The sequence below is a fragment of the Varanus komodoensis genome, unplaced genomic scaffold (genome assembly GCF_004798865.1).
Source record: "Varanus komodoensis strain SLA01 unplaced genomic scaffold, ASM479886v1 scaffold55, whole genome shotgun sequence".
Taxonomy (NCBI): domain Eukaryota; kingdom Metazoa; phylum Chordata; class Lepidosauria; order Squamata; family Varanidae; genus Varanus; species Varanus komodoensis.
In genome coordinates this window covers 5,161,454-5,184,944 of record NW_025336157.1, presented here as the reverse complement: position 1 = coordinate 5,184,944, position 23,491 = coordinate 5,161,454, and the positions used below count along the sequence as shown (strand labels likewise).

At 52.5% G+C, this 23,491-nt stretch overlaps 1 protein-coding gene across 7 annotated transcripts in view; it reads left to right on the top strand.

The window, feature by feature from the left end:
* Positions 1–23,491, top strand: part of UBAP2L (ubiquitin associated protein 2 like) — a 39,332-nt gene that overhangs the window by 14,631 nt on the left and 1,210 nt on the right. For 2 of the 7 annotated variants that reach the window (XM_044448406.1, XM_044448405.1), the window contains exons 9-28: positions 813–887; positions 4,079–4,131; positions 4,247–4,332; positions 5,752–5,923; positions 6,517–6,742; positions 7,735–8,012; positions 8,179–8,351; positions 9,408–9,597; positions 9,751–9,805; positions 10,611–10,788; positions 11,851–11,923; positions 13,487–13,682; positions 14,853–14,941; positions 15,431–15,484; positions 15,907–15,988; positions 19,417–19,634; positions 19,734–19,839; positions 20,919–20,986; positions 22,116–22,313; positions 22,654–22,689. In XM_044448406.1, the coding sequence (XP_044304341.1) occupies positions 813–887; positions 4,079–4,131; positions 4,247–4,332; positions 5,752–5,923; positions 6,517–6,742; positions 7,735–8,012; positions 8,179–8,351; positions 9,408–9,597; positions 9,751–9,805; positions 10,611–10,788; positions 11,851–11,923; positions 13,487–13,682; positions 14,853–14,941; positions 15,431–15,484; positions 15,907–15,988; positions 19,417–19,634; positions 19,734–19,839; positions 20,919–20,986; positions 22,116–22,313; positions 22,654–22,689 (2,606 nt within the window). The remainder of the gene's footprint in view (positions 1–812; positions 888–4,078; positions 4,132–4,246; positions 4,333–5,751; positions 5,924–6,516; positions 6,743–7,734; positions 8,013–8,178; positions 8,352–9,407; positions 9,598–9,750; positions 9,806–10,610; positions 10,789–11,850; positions 11,924–13,486; positions 13,683–14,852; positions 14,942–15,430; positions 15,485–15,906; positions 15,989–19,416; positions 19,635–19,733; positions 19,840–20,918; positions 20,987–22,115; positions 22,314–22,653; positions 22,690–23,491) is intronic. The other 5 variants (XM_044448408.1, XM_044448411.1, XM_044448410.1 and 2 more) reach the window with 5 other exon arrangements.

The window sequence follows — 23,491 nt, the reverse complement described above, 5'->3', positions numbered from 1 at the left end:
TCTGTTGCCAAGTTCTTTCTGAGCACTGTGATCAGAGCAGGTAGGATTCCCCAATATATAATTTTAATGAAAAGATTCCTAATATTTTTAGAGAGGAGAAATGGTTCAGGAATAGTAGCATGTACTCTTATTTCTGTTCACATCTTCGCCCACCCTTCATGGCCTTGGTGGATACACTTTTCTTCTTGAGCTCCAAAAGTATCATTTCACCTTAGTTACCCGAACAGTGGGAGGAAAATTACTACTTCTTTCTACTGGAACAAAAAAAAAAAAAAGACCTTCTTCCCTTGAGGTGTTAACGGAATGCTTCCTTTTTGAATGTACGACAGAAATTTAGAAATAATAGCAGGCAAAGTGTTGCATGTTAACATTTCCCTTACAAGTGGAGTCTCCTCCCAGCACCACCCCATCTCAGTGGGTCCAGAATCACAAGCAGGGTGAATGTTAGAACTTGCGTGAGCAAGGAGTAGCAGCTTCTTTCCGGGTTCTTCATTCTGAGAGCTTTTTGCTTGAAAGAATGTATTTAAAAGCTTTAAATAAACAAAATTCTTATGCAGCCCCCGAGTGAGTTCACTCAGCCACCACTTTACAAAATGCACACCCATTTCATACTCTCATTGGTAGTTAGAAGCATGAAGTATGTCCTTTAATTTAAACAATATCCACAGGTACTGGGGCTGGCAGAGTAGTTGGGGCAGGGTGGGAAGAGGAGTGGCAACAGCCGCAGCAGGAGCTCACCTTCTTGTTCCTTAAAGTACATAACATTTCATTGTTTTTTTGTTCTTTTCTTTTTTTATTCTGTTTTGTTTCAGGAGTTGATTACATTAGGGGTGAGGGGTCAAATTATCCCCGAAAATTTGACACTGCTCCTGGTACGAGAAATCCAGGTGCACTAATTGCCCCGGATCTCCTTATTTTCCTTTATTTTTTAAAAAAATAAGTTGGAATATATCTGTGGATATGTCATTGTCTTTGTTCCTTTTTTCATCTCTTTCCATCTCCGTTTTATTCACTTAATGAATATTTGTGCATTCTTGCCTGTGCTTCTACTAATGCTGGTCCTTCCCCCCACCCACATACACCCCTGGGTTTTTAAGGGAGGAAGGGGGGGCTTTAAGATTTAGGAATGTGGGTTTGCTTTCATAGCTGTTGGATTACCTCCTGGATTCCTGAAGGTATCAGGTCGAGCACCGTGGTGTCAAAGAGCTCAAGATTCGCTCCTTGGATCAGCCCAGAGTTCATTCTGTGTCAGCTTGCTGCTACATGGTGGCCTCCAGATGCACGGGGCCGCTCATTCCATCACGTCCAGCCTGCACAGGCGGTTGTCCCGTGGGCTTGGGGGTGATCAGGGTTGTAGTCCAGAGTGTCTGGCAGGGCCCAGGTTGGAGCAGGCTGGTCTGTCTGGGTCACGTGCAGGCGGTGTTTCTGCATATCTGGGGCGGCATCAGAGGATAGGTGAGCTGCAGCCCTCAGCCATCTGCAGTTCCTGCGAATGCTCTTGGGCGCTGCATGTGGCCAAGAGCATCCTCGGGGAAGGGCAGGGAACTTCTGGGAGCTTCGTTAGTTTTAAAAAAGGGCAAAGTGGGTCTGGCACCTCGGTGGGCTCCAAGAAAAGTTTCGGAGGGCGCACTCACCATGGCCACCGTCTCAGCTGTCCGTAAGCAGGTCCATGGTTCCTTTTCCAAGTGTGACTCACTCGGGTTGGAGGGCCTCCCAGTTAGGATGGAAAGTGACTGGGGGGAGAGTCCCTTGCTTTTTTGTTCCCCAGCCCCCCCCCCCCCGATATTACTTATGACCATAGAGCCCGAGTAAAACACTTCAGTGGCTGAAATACCTTCACGCAGGAAGAGGGCGGATGGGTAAGCCAGAGCCCTCCAGCCAGTTGCTGGCCGGCTGCTGCGATTCTTGCCAAAGACACGGGATGAGGTGGACTTTGCTCTGCATATTTTCTTAAATGCTTGGGCGAGAGAGCAGACTGGAGACCACTGTCCATGGGCAGTAGGAAGGAAGCTACACTAGACGACAGGCAACGCACCCCTACCTTAAGAGCCCTGTGAAAATGCTTGCGAGATACATCTGAGGTTAGGGCGCTTGCCCTTCACCTAGTGCAGGGGTCCATGCTTGTTTGCCCGGAGGAAATCCTCCCTTGCCTTGGGTGACTACAGGTGGCCACCCGCAGGCCGGAGCCAAGTGAGAGCACGAGCATCTGTGGGATTCTGCGGGGGCCGGCAGCCTTCACCATCATGTATAACCTCCCCCTTGCTTTCTATACCACGTTGGCCATTGGGTGTTAAAGGTGTGTGTCACCTAACCAATTGCTCGGCACACTTGAGGGCCCATGCAAACCCTTGAGGGGAGAACCTTCCCCCCCCCCCACATTCCTTTCATGTCTTCCTGAAAGGAGTTGTGGACAGCAGATTCTTTCTCCACCCTTTCCATTCTCATCACTGCCCTGGAAGGTGGGGTGAGGGAGTGAGAGAGGTCATCTGGTTGGCACCCTGTTGGCATCCTGACTCCGTGGGAATTGGGAACGTCTCTCTCCTGAGTCCCACCCTATTCTGGCATTCAAACGTAGTGCTTTGGGATATTTTTAGAAGCAGGAAAAACGACTAGTACCTGCCCTATGAAGCATGGGCATTAATGCTGGGAAGAACAGAAAGGAGAGCCTGATGTATCAGATGAAGGCCTGCCCATTTCCACGGTAGCCAACCAGATGCCCCAAGGAAAAGGCCAGAGGGAAGACATGAGCTCAGAGGCACCCTGTCCCTCTTGTGCTCCCCTGCAGTTGGTGTTCAGAGGCATTCTGTCCCTGACACTGTGGCAGGTGGTGCAGTTTTATTCTCTCGGTCGACTTGCAGTCTGTGAATGCAGCAAATACTTGGTTCGCAAGCCTGGGTGCTCACCCAGGAACATGCATCAGGCAGGCAAAATGCACTGCAACTTCCTGCGAAGTTGCATTTGGCAGTAACCCTGGCTTTGTTTCTGCGTAACAAGCAAAATGGCTCTGTGTGCTAGAGAGAACTAAAAAGTACAGCAAAACAGTCAAGGATGTGGGAACTTCCTCTGACAGCTTCCTTGCCTAGCCCTTGTATACTTTTGTGGAGGTAGAGCAGTCTTCAGGTTTTTGGCAAGGTATCCTGGACTCCGTGATTTTTCAGCCCATTGCTGCAGTGACCAGTTCTTTGTCAGCCCACTAGCCCCTGTCACTAGTCCCGGTCCTGCCCCCTCTCCCTTTGTAGCATGTCATGCTTTAATGCCCTCTTGGCTCCTGTCCAGTAGATTTCACAAATTCCCCGTGACTTGGGCCAGACACGCAGGGAAGCAAATCTGGAAGCAGTTGGGCATTCTGCTGGTCAGGGAGGCCTGGCCCACTAAGTGACTTGCTTGTGAAATTATGTCATGCCAGACTAATGACTGGGTGTCTGGTCATTGTTCACAAAGCCTGCGAGTGTCACCACTTCTTGGCTGTGTGCGTGTGCGTTTCATTCCTTGGTTCCATCCCTCCGCCATATTTTTTTCCCATTAATGGACCCATATTTTGGCTTTTAAAACATGTGCACCAGCCTGCAGAAACTGGCAGCTGTAGCGTTGTCCTTCAGGCCCAGGCTCAAGACTGGCCGGCCTGCCTGCCTGCCTGCCTGCCTTGTTCTGGACTGTGAAATGAGCTTTGGGCATGGCCTCAAGCAGGGCCCCCAGTGTGGTGCCCGGGCCTGTGCCGGCCTCCAAGGGCATCCTGCAAAACCACGCCCCTGCCCCCGTCAGAGCTTGAATTGTATTTAAACCCCAGTTCTTCCAAGGGCAGTGAGCTTTGGGTCGGGCTGAAGGGAGGTGCTGTTCCACAAGGCGAGTCCAGGGTGCAGCCTCTCTGCTGTGGTGGCCGGTGGGTGGGGGAGCTTGCGTAGCGTGCCAGTGTTCTGCCTGCCCCCCCACTCTCCACGCTTGTGTCTGTCTGGGCAAGGGGCACCAACCTGCGTAGCTGCTTGCAATGCAATGAAATCTGCCTCCTTCGGTGCTCCTTCTAAGCGGTGCCAAGGATTCGCTCATACCAGACCCTTGCTTTCTTTGGCTTTTTTGGCAGGTGCCTGGAGGACAGCGACAGAGGAATGGGGAACTGAGGACTGGAATGAAGATGTAGGTACACCACAGCCCCCGCCGGCTTCCCTCCCCGTATTGCCGCTCCCTGCACCGGGACCCTGCTGACCACCGCCTTCCTTTTCCCCCCGCCTCTCTGTCTTCCCTCCTCCAGCTTTCCGAGACCAAGATCTTCACTGCGTCCAATGTCTCTTCTGCACCTCTGCCTGCTGAGAATGTGACCATCACGGCTGGACAGAGGTGGCTCATTTGTGTCTACGACACTTGTCGCATTTCAGTCTAGAAGTCAGGTTCTTGCCAGAGTGGGTGGGTTGAAAGAAAGCGGTTGCCATCGCCCCGCTTCCACGCTTGCTCCGGCCTCCTGTGCCCAGAGTAAATGGTTCCAGAGAATGGTGCCGTGCGCCTGGATCTGTGCGCATCCTTTTCCTACAGTCAGCCAAGGCTGCTGCTTCGTGGTGGAAGGGACACCGTTTCCAACAGATCCCTAATGGCTTGACTGCCCTGGACCGTACGCTGGCTGCACTTTTTATTTGCATAAACCACTGCAAGGGTAGACCTTGTGGCCTGAAATGTTTAAAATGCGAGGACATCATGCATGTTTCATTAAGCGCGCACAAAATCTGGATGGGCTTCATCGCCGAGCCCATGATTGTGGTGGCCCAGGGCCTCCGTACGATCCTGTGCAGTAAAATTGATCCCGTTTTGTTCAGCAAAAGCTCAGGCAGTTCTTTCCCTACCCTCAACAATGGGCCTGAAGCATTACCATAGGCCCTTGTGGTTAAGCCTCAGTGATTTTCTTTGCTTACCTTTTCTTGTTCTGTTTTTCCATCTTTGCAAAAAATGCCCAGGGCAGCAGCCAGTGCAGGCTCAAAGCAAAATTTTAGAATGGTCAAAGCAATGAAAAGAACAGGACAGCAGTAAGAACAACGACAGCCAAGGGAGAGTCGGGATGACCAAGCCCCTCTGTTGGACTAATTGCTTGCCGAGATAAAAGCAGCATCTGCCGCGAATGTGGGAATGACACTGGGGGGCATCTTGGGGGGTGGGATTAGGGGCAGGGCTCTCTTGGCCTTCCTGCCCCAAAGTGCACACAGGGCTGTGCCTGCTCGATCATAAAAGGTTTAGATGACTGAGAGAAGATGAATGGGTCACATGCAGAGCTGGCCCTCTCACGAGGCAGCAGAGAGAGTGGCAGCAAGGTCTGTCAGGACAGAGCTGTACGTGTGTCATGCTTAGCAGCCTCAGAAACACATCGTACAATAAGACCCAGATGTCTGTGTTTTCCTCTCAACTCTAGTCCTCGTAAGATGACCAGCTCCCAGCAGGTCTCAGGTAGCCTGTCAGAAAAGGGCCAGCAGCTATTCTGGTCAAGGGTAGAGAACTTCCAGAGTTCAGGCCACGTCCAACTGCTGTTGATCCTGGTACTTTCCACCAGGGTTCCCTCAGTGTCCGGTCCTGCTGCCAATCCTGTGGTGGTTTCCCAGCTTCTGCACACAAGTCCCTCCTCCCTCATTTGAAAGACTTAATTGCTGGCAGTAAGAGCCTTACACTGAATCAGGCTTTGTTGGCGCTCGGCTCCCACTGCGGGCGTAACAAATGGTTTCAGTGGGCAGGTAGCTCGCCGGCCCCTGTTTATCTTGGCCATGTTTCCCACCCTAGGATTGACCTGGCGGTGCTGTTGGGAAAGACCCCTTCTTCTCTGGAGAACGAGTCGCCAAACCTGGATTCCTCGCAAGCACCAGCCCTCAGCCAGCCGCTGGTGTTCAGCAATTCCAAGCAGAGTACCATATCCCAGCCGAGCTCGGGGAACACGTTCTCCCATCACGGCATGGTAAGAAAACAGCTGCCTCCCGCTGGGATCCCAGAGGCCCTCTGGGACCGGCAAGCCGTCTGGAGAGCACCAGGTGGAAGCAGCATGCGCCAAGCTTTGGAACAGGATGGGCAACTTGGGGCTGGCCAGATGCTTTACTGCACATGGGTCCCGTGGGCTGGGGCTGATGGGAGCTGGCATCCAAAGCATATGTGCATGAGTTGCCTGTCCCTTCTTCCAAGGCCATCCTGAGAGCGGCTTGCCCAAGGCCTCCCTTTTGCCTTTTAAAAGGGGATTGGGCAAGCATATGAGGGGAGAAGGCTGTCAGCAGCCCTCGGCCACGAGAACTCAAGAGGACCTGCAGGTTCAGGAGCAGCACTTGTCAGTAGAAGGTCATCACGTCTGTGGTCTGCGTTCGGGGGTGCTTGGCTGGCCAACGGTGTGGAATGAGGAGGCTGGTCTCGCCGGAGTGCAAGTTGCCCTCATAAGGCAGAGCTTCCCCGGCATTCACCCACCTTGCTTGCTTCGTGGCTGGCTGGAGATTCGTGCCCAAGGCTGCGACCCAAAGCCGCCGCACCGGGTCGCTTACCTTCCTTTCCCTCCCCCCGTTGCAGGTCAGCATGCTGGGGAAGGGTTTCAGCGACGTCGGCGAAGCGAAGAGCAGCAGCGGTGCCAGCGCCACGGCCACCACCGGCTCGCAGTTCCTGGAGCAGTTCAAGACCGCGCAGGCCCTGGCTCAGCTGGCCGCCCAGCACCCCCAGCCGTCCGGGAGCAGCAGTAGCACTGCCACCTCTTGGGACATCGGCACCGCAGGCCAGCCCTCGTCTCTCGTGCAGTACGGTAAGAGGGTCACGCCGGGGACACGCGTGCAGAAGGGCCTCTGCCGAGGGCTAGTTCTGATGCCATGGGAAGCGCGACTTAAACAAGGGCTTGAAAGTGGCCCCACCTTCACCTTGTTAAAGGCGTCTTGATTTCAACCCATCTGCTGTGCCTCGTGGGGCCACGCATACCAGTAGACCCTTTTTGGCTCCTCCATAGCCCGAAAGGGGGGACAGTGTATGCCACAGAAGTCCTGGTCAGTAGATTTGGTCATGCAGCAGTGGAGCTGACTTGACTTCCTACAGTGCCCAAACAAGCAGACACCCTGTTGTCAGATTCTGTTCCACCTAGAAGCTCTGAAAAGCATAACCCAAAAATGAAAAAGGCGATGCAGTGAAATCCTGACTTGTCCAAATCATACTTGCCGTGTGTGTGTACAGGTGAAAGACCATTTGATCGTCCTCGCCCACAAGTCGTCCTGCTGTAGTCAAAGCTGCACTTGAATTATAGGATGACTTTGGTAGATACCAAAACAGAGCGATGCGAAATGGCCAGCTGGACTCTGGCTGAGTTGGGTCCACTGGGGTGTTTTGCCTACGTAAAGTAGACCCGCTGAAATGAATGGCATGCACATTGTCATGGCCAGCTTGCATCATTCATTCCTGGGGGTTTATTCCACCCGGGTCTAGAACTAGAGCAAAGTTCAGGCCTGGTACACACAGTACTGTGTGCTTTGCTGTAATACACTGGCAGGCGACCCTGGTTCCCAGAGTTTTTGGACAGCCGCTTTCATCACCCCCAGCCAGCAGTCAGGGTCAATTGGCACTGTTAGTCCAAAATTTTTGGAAGGCACCAACTTACTTCCCCCTGCTATAAGAGATACGCAGGGGATGTTCCCACCCCGTTGCTCCTACATAAAGATGTTCAACATCTCAACAACCAAGCAGTCTTTTGCATATCACAGCCCCCAGAGAAAGTGTCCCCTCAACCTTCTTTTTCTTCCGGATGCACAGATCTAAAGAACTCGACCGAATCTGCCGTGCACAGCCCCTTTGCCAAGCGACAGGCTTTCCCTCCCGCCTCCACCATGATGGAAGTGTTCCTGCAGGACAAGCAGCCTGTGGTGACAGCCTCTGTCACAGCCCCACCACCCCCATCATCCCCACTGGCTAGCAAAACCAACCCTGTTCCTCAGATGTCCCCAGGCTCCTCTGACAACCAGTCTTCAAGTCCTCAGCCAGCCCAGCAGAAGTTGAAGCAACAGAAAAAGAAAGCATCCTTGACATCAAAGGTACGGGATGGGAAACTGCTCATCCGGCTGTGTGAAGCATCTTCTGCCCATCTGTAGCCTCGCCAAGGGATCCAGAGGCTGCCCTGCCCCAGGGTTCATGCATCATATTCTTAACTCGGCAGCCAGCTGGTGTTGCGCATGTGAAACGGGCTGCCTTTTCTTTCAGATCCCTGCTCTGGCAGTAGAAATGCCTGGCTCCGCGGACATCTCGGGGCTCAACTTGCAGTTTGGGGCGCTGCAGTTCGGTTCAGAGCCCGTACTCTCAGAGTACGAGTCGACGCCAGCCACAAGCACCTCTGTGAGCCAGCCTCCGGGCAGCCTCTACACAAGTACTGCAAGGTAAACCTCCGTTTGCTTGCGTGTGTGTGTTGTTGTGGCCTGAGGGATCTCTGCAGCATGTCCAGCCTTTGTTTTTGTGAGAGGCAGTTCAGGCTACATCATGCTGTGGGAGAAGCGGGGTGGGGGGGTGTTCTTTCTTGGCTGCAAATGGTTGTGGGGACTTGAGTGACCCTAACCTTCGAAAGGGGAGTGAGAATATTTCTGCTTATCCAGCACAGCCATCCAAAATTCTCCTCCTCCCTAAAATAATTCCAACTGTGTATGACTCTTAGAATGCTTGTAAAAATACCAGAGACAGTGAATTGAGGCTCAGGTCCACACTAGGGGGTCCTTTCTTGCCCACTCTTGGCTGTCTGGCAAGGAAGCAAATGCCTTACTCTTTGGCAGAACCTGCTGGTCATCTGTGTCAGTGACTAGCTGGACAGCATCTAGCCTCCTCATAGCTTGGAAGTCTTTTTGCTCAACTCTGCTACAACATGCTTCGGCTGGAGCAGGCTGTCCCAACCTGGTGTGCTCCAGAGGTTTTGGACTACCACAGCTTCCAGCATTCCTGACCATTGGCCTTGAGGCTGGCTGGGCTGGCTGTGTATTGAGCATCTTTAATTCCAGCGGGCACTGGGCTGGAGGAAGGCTTGCATTTTAGAGCGTCAGAGTAGAGCAGGCCTTGCTGCTGTTTCAAACACAGCAGCAAGGGTCAGTGTATGACTTGGACCCGTTAGCAGGTACATGCACACCTGTGCATCTGTCTCTGTTTTTCGACCTTGTGAACTGCCCAGGGAACCATCTTGGTTAATAGTATAGAAATGAATCAAACAACCAAGCTCATTTGTGCAAGTTGCTGGAATGCTAATTAACTGGGAAGAGTCATGCCTTGCCTTGGGTTGCTTGGTGGTGGGGCAGAGCTGTAAATGCACTAATGCCATGCTCTCAAGGTAACGTCCATTGCCTGGACCACAACCCCTATGCTCAGATAGGCAAGCTGTCATTCTGCTCTTCCAGACATTGGTCACTTTTTATTTGCTTACGCTGCATTTGCGCCCATCCCTCCTTCTCCAGCGAGTCTCTGTCCACGATTTCGTCCAATAAGAACCAGGAGTCGGGTTACCAGAGTGGCACCATGCCCACAGCAACGTATACCTCCCAGAACAGTGCTCAGGGACCCCTGTATGAACAGAGATCAACTCAGACCCGGCGATACCCAAACTCCATTTCCTCCTCACCCCAGAAAGACTTGACCCAGTCCAAGGTAAGGTCTGTTTTGCCCGGGTGCTTCCTGTTGCACTCTGTCCATGTTCTGTTCATGTGCTCCGTTTACCTTTGCAGTCCAATCTGCCCAAGGCCAAACTGAACCTTGTTTCTGAAGCTGACCTTTGCCTTCTCCTTTCGCTCTTCTCCTTAGAATGGCTTCAGCACGGTGCCACCCACGCAGCTGCAGACCACGCAGACAGCCGAGGGTAAGTCCTGCTTGGGGACAGGAGGGCAGGAGAAGAGATACCGGAGGCAGCCCTTCCCTCCATCTCTGGCACCTTTTGCACAACAAGAGGCTTAGAATCGTTGAGTACTGTGAACAGGCATGTGGAGTAGCAGCCCAGGGCGAGAGCGGCGGGATGCAGAATCCCCCAGTGCAAGGTTCTCGATCCTGGAGTTCCCTGGCGGCCGTTCTGCTTCAGTCCCCCGTCTTCAAGACTGTAACACTGGCCTACCTGGCAGGGCTCTCACAAGGAGCTTAAGAGCCAGTGTGGGCATTTACCCCACGGCAGTGCTCTGGAGGCGCAACGGGGCGGAGGGCTCGCGAGCCTGCCCTGTTCACCGAGTCTCCTGTGTGAAAGTCAAGTCGGTCCCCGCTTGGTCCTGCAAGGAAGCCCGGATGGGCTGTTCTGCAGCCATGGCTGGGGTTCTTCACCGAGGGCCCGCTTCCAGACTATGGGCATTTTTAGTCTTGGCCCCTCGTCTGTTGAGTGTTCCCTCCAGCCATGTCAGTCTGGCACTCGCACGACTGTCTATAAGTAGTGGCCCTGGGTCTTTTTCTTCTCCCTTTCTCAAAACCGAGTTTGGGCTCAGTTTGTGCTTGTATCACTGAACTGCTCTTATTGCTCACCTTTTCTTTGTTTGATTAGCTTTTAAAGGTAAACGTTAGGGGTTTCCCCCCTATTGTATTGTATTTTAAAAGCAACCCACCTTGCATTGAATATGGGGAGAATCCCTTAAATACTGCATCCCTTTAACACGTGTTTGTTCTCCTGCTGCCCCATTTCACAGGCTCCACAGGCCCCACTGTGAAATCTGACTCCCCCTCTGCCCCCAGCATCACAGCCCCTCTCAGTGACACTGTGTCTGCAACGTCCCTGCTTACCACGGCCACCCAGCACTCGTCAGTGCTCAGCAGCCTGAACCACAGCGAGGAGCTCCCCAGCACAGCCACCACGCAGCACAGCAGGTACTGGCTTCACCTTCCTCTTCTTGTGCATGTCTCTCACCTTTCGTGGCCAAGGACAGGCAGGCAAAGACGGGCAGACTGAATCTTCCAGGGATCTGCTATGTTTTACCTGGACCCTGGCACCCAAAGGTGAAGGTCAGCTTCAGAAGTGGTGCCATGTGCAACGTAGGGCTCGGGAAGACATAGTGTTCTCGGCAGAACCACATACACGGCCCAGGTATTCATTTCCGCTACCAGAACTGGGCTGCCCTGACAGAAGCTTTGTTCCCGCATCAGTGTAGCCAGGACCACTCCCTGCTGCCGGACTGAATTGACCGTTCGCTTTGGTCAGATTCTTGATTTTCCAGTTGAAGCCGAACTTCTCAAAATGCACCTAATACCAGCATCTCTGTGTTTCCTGAGTGTGTTTAGTTCCGTATTCATATCCCCTTTCACTGAGAGAGCAAAAAATGTGAATTAAAATTAAAGCAGCAATGATGTAACATTTTATTGAAAGGGAATTCTGAGAATTGGGTAGGAAAAACAGCAGAAGGCAGTAGCTGTATGCAGTGTAGAGAACAACCTGAAACATCAGGCTACAGATAAAATGCTAGCCTAGATCATGTGTGGAAGGGCCAGTGATGGTCCAGGGAAGGCCTTGTCTCTTCTCCAGCTGACAGGAACAGAGCAAGAGGCTACTCTTGAAGGCGACCTGCAGATTTTCATATGATGAATTTTACGCTAGCTGCTGTTGCTCAACGAAACTGGCAGAGGGAACTGAAAAACCAAACATACTTTATTTTTTCCACTGAAAAAATACAAATAAGGTTCCATGTTAGGCAGAGAAATCCCACAGTGCCCCTGGAGTTGGAGGACCTTTTTCTCGTTAAACATGCAAAGAATTCCAGCCACAGAATATAATTTAGATAGAAAGTGGAAAAGAGCATCCAGCTTGAGAATTTGTTTGCTGTAACCAAACTGGAATCATCCCAAGGAAGAGTGGATGTCACAGTCGGGGGCCACAACCAGAAAGACCTTGAGCTTTTGACAATATAGATTGCCGTTGGCTTTCTCTTTCTGCAGCACGTTACCAACCCAACAGAACAGCCTGTCCTCCTCCACTTCCTCTGGTCGCACGTCAACATCCACTCTCCTGGTGAGTAAGCATCCTGATGGGAAGAGGGAAAGTCCACGGGGATCCTGGATGTCTTCTGTGCTGGGAAAGCTTGTTCAGGGTTTGTCTTGATGCAAGCAAACTAAGACAGTTTTGGTGCCCTTTTATGAGTTATTCAGGGTAAGGAGCTGCTTCTACTCCTCACCCTCTTTGCATGAACAAGAGTACCTTTTTACCTAGGAGAAACTGCATTCTGTGAAATAATTCTGGAATTCTGCTCTGCTTTCTAAGAGGAAGTTGTCGCCTGCATTTGATCAGTGAACAGGATTTCCCCAAGGAAGATGGAGCTTCCCTTGCCACAAAGCACTCTTTGGTCCATGAGAACAGGGATGTAGGAATCTTACTCCTGTTTCTCTTACCACCCCCACCGTCAACATCTTGACAGCTTAAACGTGATTCTATGGGCCATGTCTCTGTGCTATTGAGCTACAGCTTTTGATCTCATGGGCTGCTGAAAGAGAGAAATATTTGCTCTCCTTCACACAAGTATTAATCATAATGAACTAGGATTTTGAGCTTAAAATAGCCTCTTAGACTTGTTCATTCTCTAAGTCGGCAGGGTGTTTTCTGTGGAGGTATGGGGTTACACCAACATCCATTCACCACTTTTATCAGGAGTACCAAATGATACAATTTGGCAGGAAGTATATCACATCAGGCACCTGGCATTCCTGTTTTGCTCAGTAAACTCAGGCCTGCGGAGGCTTTGCTTTAAACTTCCTGCATGTGGGACGCCTGATACCTTGCTCGATACGTAGTGAGGAAGGGAATGGTGCAGAAAGCCCGAAAGAGGTGGATGGGGCAAAAGTACTGCTATCTATTAGCCTTAAAGCTCAAGCTGCTGGGAACCAAGGCTCAGGGAAGTCTGCCAAGTCTTTGGAAGCTGGGATGCCAACAGGAGATTAGGGAAAACGGGACCTTCTGAGGAATTGCACCCCATCCCACCCCATCCTTGAGATCTCTTGTCCCTAATCTATAGGAGGGACACATGCTCCGACTCTGCCCTTGGAATTGCCCTTCCGGACCACCACAATAAAGTGACTGTCGTGATAAAGCAAGTCACACAGTTTTTGTTTGCCATGTAACATACACAACATGCAGAAGTTATGCTGCACTGTAGACTATTAAGAGGGCAAGAGCATTTTGCCTCAGAAACAATGGAGATGCCTGAATGGAAAGATGTTTTATTGCTAAAAAAAAAAATGCTAGCCATCATCTGAGCCGCCTTGCGCAAGTCCAAATCCTTCTGCCGGTGCGGAGTCTGGCTCGGTGCTGATGGCTGCCGCCCGACCGGGCGCTGGCGAAAGGCATGCCCTCCCAGTCCCTGCCTAGCTCGGCCAGTAGCTTCTCAGAGGCGATGGGCATGCCAGATCAAACGCGGAGCCGCAACCAGATGCGGCCAGACCCCAGAGTGGCTGGCTGAACTGCAGTGCTCCGACACGTACGGTCAGGGGCTTCCTGGCTGCTCCCCACCGCCGCCGCCACTTTCAGAACCCGGGCGCTCTCCTCACTCGTCCTGCCTCTTGTGTTCCTGTTTGCCTGCAGCACACCAGCGTGGAGAGCGAAGCCGGGCTCCATTCTTCCGCAAGCACTTTCTCCACCTCCTCCAGTACCGTCTCAGCTGCACCGCCAGCGGTCAGCGCCTCATCGAGCCTCAGCAGCGTCAGCAGCCTGGGCCTCAGCCTCAGCAGCAACTCCACTGTGACGGCCACGACCCGCAGCTCGGTGGCCACCACGTCAGGTGCCTTCTCCACACCGCCAGGCGCGGCTGCAGCGTGGGCGGGAAAAGAGGAGGAGTTCAGACTGCCCTCTGTGTTCTGTCTGGATTCCCATCTGTTGTACTTAGACTCGAAGGGCTGCTTTTAAGTAGGACGGGGAAGCAGAGTTCAGACCCTCGGTTCATCTCACTCAGTACAGTCTGGCCTAACTGCTAGCAGATCCCCAGGGCGGTCTCCTCCAGCCTGGTACCCTCCGGATGTGTTGGGCTGCAGAGGGTTTTCCTTCTCTTGTATTTCACTTCATTTGAATTACTAATAAGACACCTCTCTGCTGTGCAATACAGCCAAAACAATCTGGACTGCTTCAGTGCTTAAAAATACGCGATAAAATCCTGCAAGCGTGGAGACGTCCAGCGCAGAGAGATGCAGGCACCCTGAAGCGATTTTGGCACTGCCAGCAGTTGTACTCCAACGCAGCCCGAGGGCACCACAGTTGGGAGAGGCCTCTCTGGGCTTCCGGGAGAGGAGAGCAGCAGGACACAGGGCCCTTCTGCCTGCAAAGCATGTGCTTGACTTCCAGAGTGCAACCCTTGTCCGAAGTCCCTCAGGCCACCCCAGGGACTGGCGCTCTGGTTCTCGAGGCCCAGAAACCTTCCTGCAGGGATCCATTCTCTCCCTGTCCACCCTGTTACTCAGCAGCAGCATCCTTTGCGTATATTTATTTGTAACATTTCTGTCCTGCTTTTGACCTCCAGGGAGGCCAATGCAGTGCACGCGATCCTCTTCCTCCTCTGTTTTTATCCTCATAACCACCCTGTGAGGTAGGTTAGGCTTGAGAGTCAGTGACTGACCCAAAACCAACCCAGTGAGCTTCAGCTTACCTAAACAGTGGAGGGGGGAAAGCCCACCCTTTGACTTGGAAGCTGGTGGGCTCTTGCTGGCTGCGGGTGTTGAAACAGACTGGCCAGCCATCTGCCTGGGATGCTGTGGCTGCATCCTGCATGGCAGAGGCGGTCCTGCCCATTTCTATGATTCTGTGGCCAAGAGGAAATCTGAACGCAGGGCTCCACAATTCTAGTCCAGTGCTCTAACCACTGCACCTCACTGCTTCTCACCGTTCCAAGCTCCCTCGCCATCCATGTGAGAGGGGAGTGCTGTGTGATGCCTGGTGTAACTCTTCCTTCCTCCTCCAGGAAAGGCGCCTCCCAACCTGCCCCCTGGAGTGCCACCGCTGCTGCCGAATCCCTACATCATGGCCCCGGGGCTGTTGCACGCCTACCCAGTGAGTAGCCCTCACTTGGCAACCTCCCAAGACCCATGAGAGCCATGCCAGTAGATCCTGCCAAGCTCTCTGAGCCGCAGCTTGGCGGGAGGGACAGAGCATGGGAGAGCAAACCGAGATGGTACCAGATGCAATCGAAGCAGCCCTCCATCCTGCTCCTGCTTGCAACATCCAGCTCAGACACAGGCTTGTGCGCTTGCTGCTCGCATGAGGCCTTTTTTCACCACGCTTGGCCACTGCCTGGTGCAACGAGCCACAAACAACCCACCGTTCTGTATTCATGCACAAGTCACGACAGCCCATGGCTTAAGCGCTCCAGACTTCACAGCCCAGCAACAAACCATAGGTTCTCCTTCTGTGGTGCTCGTGATTAACAAATCATGGTTCGTTAGCACACTCACACTCACATACTGCATAGCTTCCCATAGGACACTTGTAGTATCTAAAAACGTGGTGCTTTTTCATTCCTAACTGCTTTTTCTTTTGCAGCCACAAGTTTATGGCTATGACGACCTACAGATGCTTCAGACAAGGTTCCCGTTGGTGAGTTAGATTCCCCTTCTCCCTTTCTTCCTTCCTTCCTTCCTTCCTTTCAATTGTAGGAAAACGGCACATGACGTTTTTCTGCCTTGTCTACATGGTTTGTAACACTTAATTCTTACAGCAAGCTGCATCACATGGAAATATTCTAAATTCAACAAGAATTGAAATGATGGAGTGTACAAATAAATATTTGCAATCCCTTAAACAAACATGCCCGATTTCTGGATGTGTGAACTGTATTTTGCCAATAACTAATAAAAGAAGCCCAGTTCTTGAACAAGGTTGCTGCTTTTCTGTCTTCCTTTTTGTTCGGCTCTCGCTTTAATAGGATGAATTGCATAGTCCATATTAACTTGATCTCCGGTCCCTTGCAAAACTATTCAAGATGTGCTTGAATTTCCCCTCCTGTCTCTCTCTTCCAGGACTACTACAGCATCCCGTTCCCCACGCCGACCACCCAGCTGACTGGAAGGGACGCAAGCTTGAGTAACAACCCTTATTCTGGTAGGGAGATGGCTATGTCCTGATTGGAAGGAGCTTGAGCTAAATCTGTACCCCAGGAAATGTTATTCATCCATCAGGCTGGTGTGTCTGTCTCTAGAATTCTATGCATCTTGTAGGTCGCATTTGTATCGCTGTGCCATTCGACAGTGTCTTTATAACTAAAGACTTTATTCTGTTAATGCTGATAGCCAGGCTGGCTGTAAACTACAGGTGAAGAATATGGCAGAAGTTAGTGACAAAGAAGCACAGCTAGAATCCTGCCCATCAGGAAATGCAACTTCATGAAACGTTGGTTCCAAACTCAAAACCTTCCTTCTAAGCTGAAATGAGTAAGCCACGCCTTCAAGGCAGAACCTCCTGCTTAAGCCACCCAGAGCATCCGACGTGCCTCCGATGATCTGTCCTCTTTACCGTGACGCTGGGCTTAACAATATTTAGTCTGCCGCCTTGCACACTGGTACACTGCTTAAACCTCCTCACTGTGTCTGGAATGGGTTGCCAGCGATCGCCTGCCTTATCTCGGACTTTGCTGGGCCTGGCGTCTGCTCAGCTGCAGGCTCCAAACCTTCCTCCTTACTCGAAATCTCTTCCTGCAACCCTTGAAGACTGTGTTTTGGAAGAATGGGTTCCACACAACAATCCAGGGCCCATTTTTCTCTGGGATAGGCAACCCAGTGCCCTTCAGATGATAGGATCTCCCCCTATCCTTGCCCTTCAAACCATGCTGGCTGTGCTTGGTGGGAGCTGCCATCCAGAGGCTTCTGGTTCCCTTTCTGCCATTGGCTTCCTTTCCCAATATGCATTCAGCCTTTTTTTTTTTTTTTGAAGTAAAGGGAATTCCTAAATGATCGGACTCGGAGTGCGTGCGCAGTCAAACTGGAATTCAGTGCCACATGCAGCGGCGTTAGCCGCCAGCTTGGCTTTAAAGGAGGGCCAAACAGGGAGCATAATGGCTACCAGGAGTTGCGATTAGCCTTGTGATCGCTGGTTACCTTGAGTACTGAAGGCTTGCACCCCTCTGTGTACCGTTTGCCAGGGACGTGAATCGGGAGGGTGCAGTTACGCTGATGATCTGCTTATGAGCGTCCCATTGCAGCATCTAGTTGGCCCCTGTGAGAATAGTGTTGGGCTAAGGAGGACTTTGGTCTGATCCAGGGCTCTTCAGAGTCCTACCCCTGTGGCAGGGCAGGGCAGCTTCTAAACCTGCATTGGAACCCCCGCAAGCTTTTAGGGGGCACGCATGCAGAAAAGGACTCCCAAAATGATCCAGGGCCCAGAGCTGGTTCTCTATGAAGAAAGGTTATGAGTACTAGGACTGGGTTGCTGGAAGAAAAGGCAAGTGAGGGAGATCTGCAAAAAGACAAGCAGGGTGAAAAAGCAGATAAGGAGAGAGCCTCTCTCACAATACCAGAGGTTTGTCTCACACAATGCAACGTTAAATGGTGAAATGCGTTACCACACGGTGTCACGACAGCCATCAGTTCAGATGCTTTTAAAAAGCATTAGATGATCAGGGAGGACGTAAGGCTGTCCGTGGCTATATATTATCTCCGCTGATGGCAGGATGTGAAGCAGGTGCTGGGGAGCATGGGTGGAGGGAGCCATCGTGCTTCTGTCCTGCTTGTGGGGTTCCCATATGGGTCTTCCATTTCTTGTGGGGATTAAACAGTTAAGTTCGCAGGTCTGGAAATGCTTTTTATGTAGAAATGTGTGTGCAACTTTTTAAAAGAAACTTTAAACAACCTTGGAAGTTAAATGTTAATACTAAAAGCATGCTGGCCCTCACCTCCCAAGCCGCCCTTCCGTGGTTGCAATTCCCCCTCTGCTGCACAGACAAGCTCACAGTCTGTGTGCTGCCACTGTTCACACATGCATGAAATTCTGCAACAGGACTGAAAAGTTCCAAGAGATGTAAATTGTTGCCACATACGTGGTGGCAGAGCAGAATTAATGTGCTCCTTGTCTTTGCACAAACTTTATGTCCATTTTTGAATTGGGATGCGGGGCCAGCAAATCTTCAGAAAAGTTTCTGCTGCCCTAAAAGGACTGAGCTTTGTGTGGATATTTGATATCCGTTTATGGCACGGTCCTGTGTGCATTTAGACCCAACAGAGCCCACAGCTGCCAGCACTCCCTAGCCAGCTGGGCCATACTGGGAGCTCTGGGACTGTTCTGTCTAGACATGCACTGGATTGCTCCCTAAGTGAACAAAGGTTTTTCCTTTTCTTTTTCTTAAATGCTGCATTACCTTTGTCATGCCATAATTATCTTCAAGAGATTTTTTTCAGTAACCAAAAATAGTTGAACTGAAATTTGATTTGGAGCGGCAGCACACTCTAAATCAAGAGCGCTTGATTAACAAACCAAGTAACAAAGCACATGTAATCTGGTTTTAAAAATGCCTTATTCTGAACTTGTTTTTGCTGCATTTCTTTTAAAATAGTTGCAAGTCAGTAGCTCACATATCTAGCACGGTCCCTTCGTTTCATACGGAGCCCATGCTTCTTGGGTCCATCCAAGGTGACAACCCCTGAGCAGGGTGACATCCAGAATGATGGCCATGCCCACTGCAGCCGCACCATGGGTTACAAAATCCATCGTGGACTTTGGTGTCGTGCAAACTGGCCCATTACGTGAATTGCAACACCCAGTTCATTTGGAAAAATACAACGTTTTTCCCGTGTAGAATAATATAGCAAGGGAACATGCTCCCCTACCCCTCAACTCTTGTCTGTCTCATTCGTAATGGTTAAGAACGATGAATCCTTGAAGTTCGGAATGGTGTGTGTGTGTGTACAGCATCTGAAAGCTGCAGAGGCTAAAAAGTCTAGTGAGCAAAAATGGAAGGAAGGCGCTGGAGGGTTGTAGCTACGAAGAGGAGGCTGAGGTTCAGCCCGCCGAGGGGGTGCCTTTTGCCCATCGCTGTTGGCCTCTTACTGTTGTACCTCTGGAGAAATACACTTCCTGGAGCAGTGGCACACTGGAAGTGGTGTAGTGGCACGTGGAGGTGTCAGGACAAAGCACCTGGGCGTTGCATTAGTTGATGTCTCCCGTCTCAGGCTTCCCCGTTCCTCCTTGAGTTTAGCTGCGATCCTCACAGTGGCAGGGCCGGGTCTGGCGAATCTTCTCAGCAGCGTGATGCGGTCCCCTGCTTTGGGGCAGCGCGTTTTGGGTTGGCTCGATCTTGAATGGACTCTGAAGGCCCATTTGCTGTGCCAGAGCCCTGCTCCAGCTGGAGCAGGAAACTGCAGCGCCCGGCGTGTTGCTAGCTGCCGAAAACCCTCGGATCCTTGTGAGAAGTCGTGGCTCTGGGGACAGTCGTGACGAGCGCCCGCACTTGAACGTCGACCCCAAGTGTGTGAGCGTCCCGACTGCAGCAGGTCAGCGTTCTCACGCCATTCCTCCCCCCCTTGGTCCTCCCCTCCCAGGTGACCTCACAAAGTTTGGCCGCGGTGACGCCTCCTCCCCGGCGCCCGCCACCACGCTGGCGCAGCCGCAGCAGAACCAGACGCAAACGCATCACACCACCCAGCAGACGTTCCTCAACCCAGCCCTGCCTCCGGGCTACAGCTACACCAGCCTGCCGTACTATACTGGAGTCCCTGGGCTGCCCAGCACCTTCCAGTACGGGCCAGCCGTGTTCCCCGTGAGTGCCGGCCTGCTGTGGAGCTGTGGGGCGGGAGTGGATCCAGACCCCGCCTCTGCCCCGCACGCAGCTCACGCCCCAGCCCTTTGCTTTCCTCAGGTGGCTCCCACTTCTTCCAAGCAGCATAGCGTGAATGTCAGCGTCAACGCTTCGGCCACCCCCTTTCAGCAGCCCAGCGGCTACGGCTCCCACGGATACAGCACCGGTGAGCAGACGCGGCGGGGGAGAGGCGGCGTGGCTGGACCTGGCCGAGGGAGGACGCAGGAGGGAGGCGCTTGGCGTGAAGGCTTCCCTCCCTCTCCAAAGCACTCCGGCTTGGGAACCGTGTCCAGAGAGGGCCACCGTGCTAGCCTGTGGCGGCGAGAGCTGGGGAGGGCTCTTAGGGCCCCGTCAAGGCGACCTCAGACCCTCTTGTGGGCGCATCCGTTTCCGTCATGCCCGTCTTGCCTTCGCTGGCGCAGAGGGATGCCTCCAGAAGTCGGCTGCCGCTTTCCGCACTCTGCTGGCCCCCGCACGCGTTGCTGGCTAGGAGCCTCAGAGCTGTGATCCAGCCCTGAGCACGGGGAGGCTGCCCTGAGGTGCCGTGTGTCCCTGCTGGTAGATGCTTGCAGGCATCCGACAGACCGGGCAGGCAGTGGGAAAGCGCCTGGTCATGTGCTGCTTAAGGCGGCAGAGGGGCCAGTGCGGCAACGGCTGCTGACTCCGTGGGCTTCGAAGGGGATGGGGCAGATGGAGGAGGTGTACTAAGGGCTCAGAGCGGCAGCTCAGCGACACCCCCGTGGGCACCCCCACCCTCCAGGCGCCCTTTGGCTTGACCCTGTGGCCCAGTATTGTAGATCTTCCTCCCTCAATTTGGGAACTAGCCAGGGGGCAGGCTGCTTTGCAGCAGATTTGGGGTATTTATGTAAAGCTACGGCCAACACTTCAGCTGTGTCAGCATTCCAAAGAAGCCGTTCCTATCGGGCTGGAAGTGAATGGGTGGGATAGGGTGGAGGAGCTGCTCTCCACGCTCAGTCCACCCTCTGATTGCTAGGAGCTGCTGCTAAACTCTGCAGCCCCCGGTGTATAGGTACCTTGTTTGTTGAACTGCTGTTTGGCCTTCATGAGGACTAGAAACATGGGTGCACGATGTGGGCAAGTGCAGGATTCCAAATAACACCCCCCCCCCCGAGTTGCATACTACAAATGCATTATATTACAATTGACTGGGAGGGAGTTTGCTTTTAACGGGCACTGTGTTGGCTGAGCTAGCTAACCCGGTTATTTTTTTCCCCCTTTCCCCAGGCGTTTCAGTAACATCCAGTAATACGGGAGTGCCAGACATCTCCGGCTCTGTCTATTCCAAAACGCAGGTTGGTATTGCAGCGAGGCAGCAGGGCTGTGTAGTGCAGCTGCGTGTGCCGCTGCCCTGCGGAAGTGGGGGAGCCCTGGGCTCAAGTCGCAGCTTGCCCAGCACCGTGTCTCGCAGGCCCTCCCTCTATTTTCTCGGCACGGTGGTGGTTAGATGGCTTATATTTCGACTGTAATCAGACCATGCAGAGAGCATTAGATAGAGCTCTCCGAGCTCCCATGCTGGCCTATTTATTTGCTAGCCGTTTCTGACCAGAGGACAAATTGTGCCCCAGTAGGGATGTGGGTTGGTCTCTGTTGCTGAGCAGTTAGTCACTTAGAAATAGTTCTCTTGGTAACCCCAGGACGGGAGGGCATATCCGAGATCTCGAGTAGGGTTCATAAGAAGAGCAGGTTTGCTTTGGCTAATGTGCTAATAATGCTGCTCTGCATGAAGGCCTGGTTCATAAGTCACAACAACCCCGAGTATTTTTTGAAAACCTATATCCTCGAGGCTGAACATAGGTGCTGTTACTGGAGCGGGAGTGACAAACCCAGAATTCTGTCTTCTCTCTTCCCTGACAAGTCATGAAACAACTCGTTTCGTTCCAGCTTACCAGAAAATAGAAAAGGCAGAGTTACTGGCTCACTCCTCATTACCAACAGCCACTTCCACTCACAGTGGGAATCTGTCATCTACCCATCCGTTAATCATCCCTCCGTCTAAAATTATTGGCATGATACAGAGTGGATATAATAAAAGCAGCATGCTTACTTGTTCTGAATAATCTAAGGTTTAAAAAATACGTTGCTGTGACATGGGAGAAAAGCAGGCGAGGATTTAGCCCAAGCTGGTTTACTGTGCAGGCTAAAATAATAACAAAAAGAAGACATATAATAACATAATTAATTCCCAGTCAAAATTACTACCCAAAACAGCAGGTGGAAGGCTTCCTTCTTATATTTAAAAAGCTGAAGGTCGGAATCCCTGAGAGAGGAAGACCTTCAGCAACCGCTGAACTCTTTAGCTGCAAACCACATAAAGGTTTGGAAATGTAGCGCGAATGCTGTGTGTGTAGGTGGGAGGGAGGGAGGAGAGATTCTGTGTCTGTCTCCCTTCCCCACCCTAAATACGCTTCTCTGCTCCTGCAGCAGTCTTTTGAAAAGCAGGGATTTCACACCGGGACCCCAGCAGCCTCGTTCAACCTGCCGTCAGCACTGGGTGGGAGCGGCCCCATCAACCCTGCCACGGCCGCCGCGTATCCCCCAGCCCCGTTCATGCACATCCTGACGCCGCACCAGCAGGCCCACTCCCAGATCTTGCACCACCACCTGCAGCAGGACGGGCAGGTAAGCAGGGGCCCCCGACACTCCCTCCCGGGCACGCTCGCCTGCTGTCCCGTGGTCCCACTTCCTCCTCCAGCCCCCTTAGCGTGGAGACACGGATGACGGATGCAGCACACGCAGACACGGGGAAGACCCCTGGGGTCACTGAAGGCGCTCTTGCCCCCCCACCCCCACTGCTGGGTCATACCCAGTCTGACCGGAGAGTGCCCCCTGCCTTTCCTCAGACTTGGTATGCTCCACCCTCAAGCTTCTCCTTGCACTCTTGGGTCCAGGGGGGTTGCCATAATGTATCCTTATATTTTCCATATCCTCGGCCCGCCTCCACCTTCCCAAACACTGGCAGTCGATTCTGTACTTCCAACGCCAGCAGGAGGACCAGGTAACGCAACTCTCGGAGGCATCCCTTCTTGCACCCACCCTGCTGCCCTGGTAGCATGCAGTGCGTTGCCCCGAGGCTGGCATGCATGGCAACGCAAGCGCAGGCAGAGCCCACGCCCAGGGTGGACGCCGTGCGGATAGTTCACCCCCCCGTTGCTCACTTGGTTCTGGGGCTGTACAGGCATCGCTGCTATGGCTCGCCAGGAGGAATTACGCAAAAGCAGGAAGTCTGGGAGGCAAATCAGCATAGCTTCCCCAGGGTTGGGGCAGCTGGCCTCAGCCGTATGGGGCAGGGGCATGCAGTCCGTCCCCCTTTGGACACTGCGGCCCGCTGCTGAATCGGTGTCCTGACCGGTCATAACATCACGCATTGCAAGGCGCAGTACTCACCCCACTAAACGCTGAATGTGCAGTTTGGAGGTCCCTGCAGCAGAAAACTAGAACCCGGGTCCACTGATTTAAAGGAGGAGATCATTAGACCATCACTTGACACTGTCTCAGAAGACAACGTGTCGCAGAGTGTTAGTTTTTTGAACGTCCTTCCCACTTGGATTTGGATACCCTGCACATTCATTCATGAATAGTTCTGTTTGTTCCCTGCTTTTCAACCACGATTGGCTTCCAAAGAGATGGCAATTCAGATCTCCATAAGAACAGTGTAATTAGGATCACGCTACAGTTGATGGCATCCTCCAGGATCTTTCCTCTAGAGCAGGTGTGGCGGAAGGTGGATTGAGGATCTCCTGGCCAGGGCAGGATTGCTCCTCGGCGGCGGCCAGGGTTCCCCAGTCTCACGGCAGCAG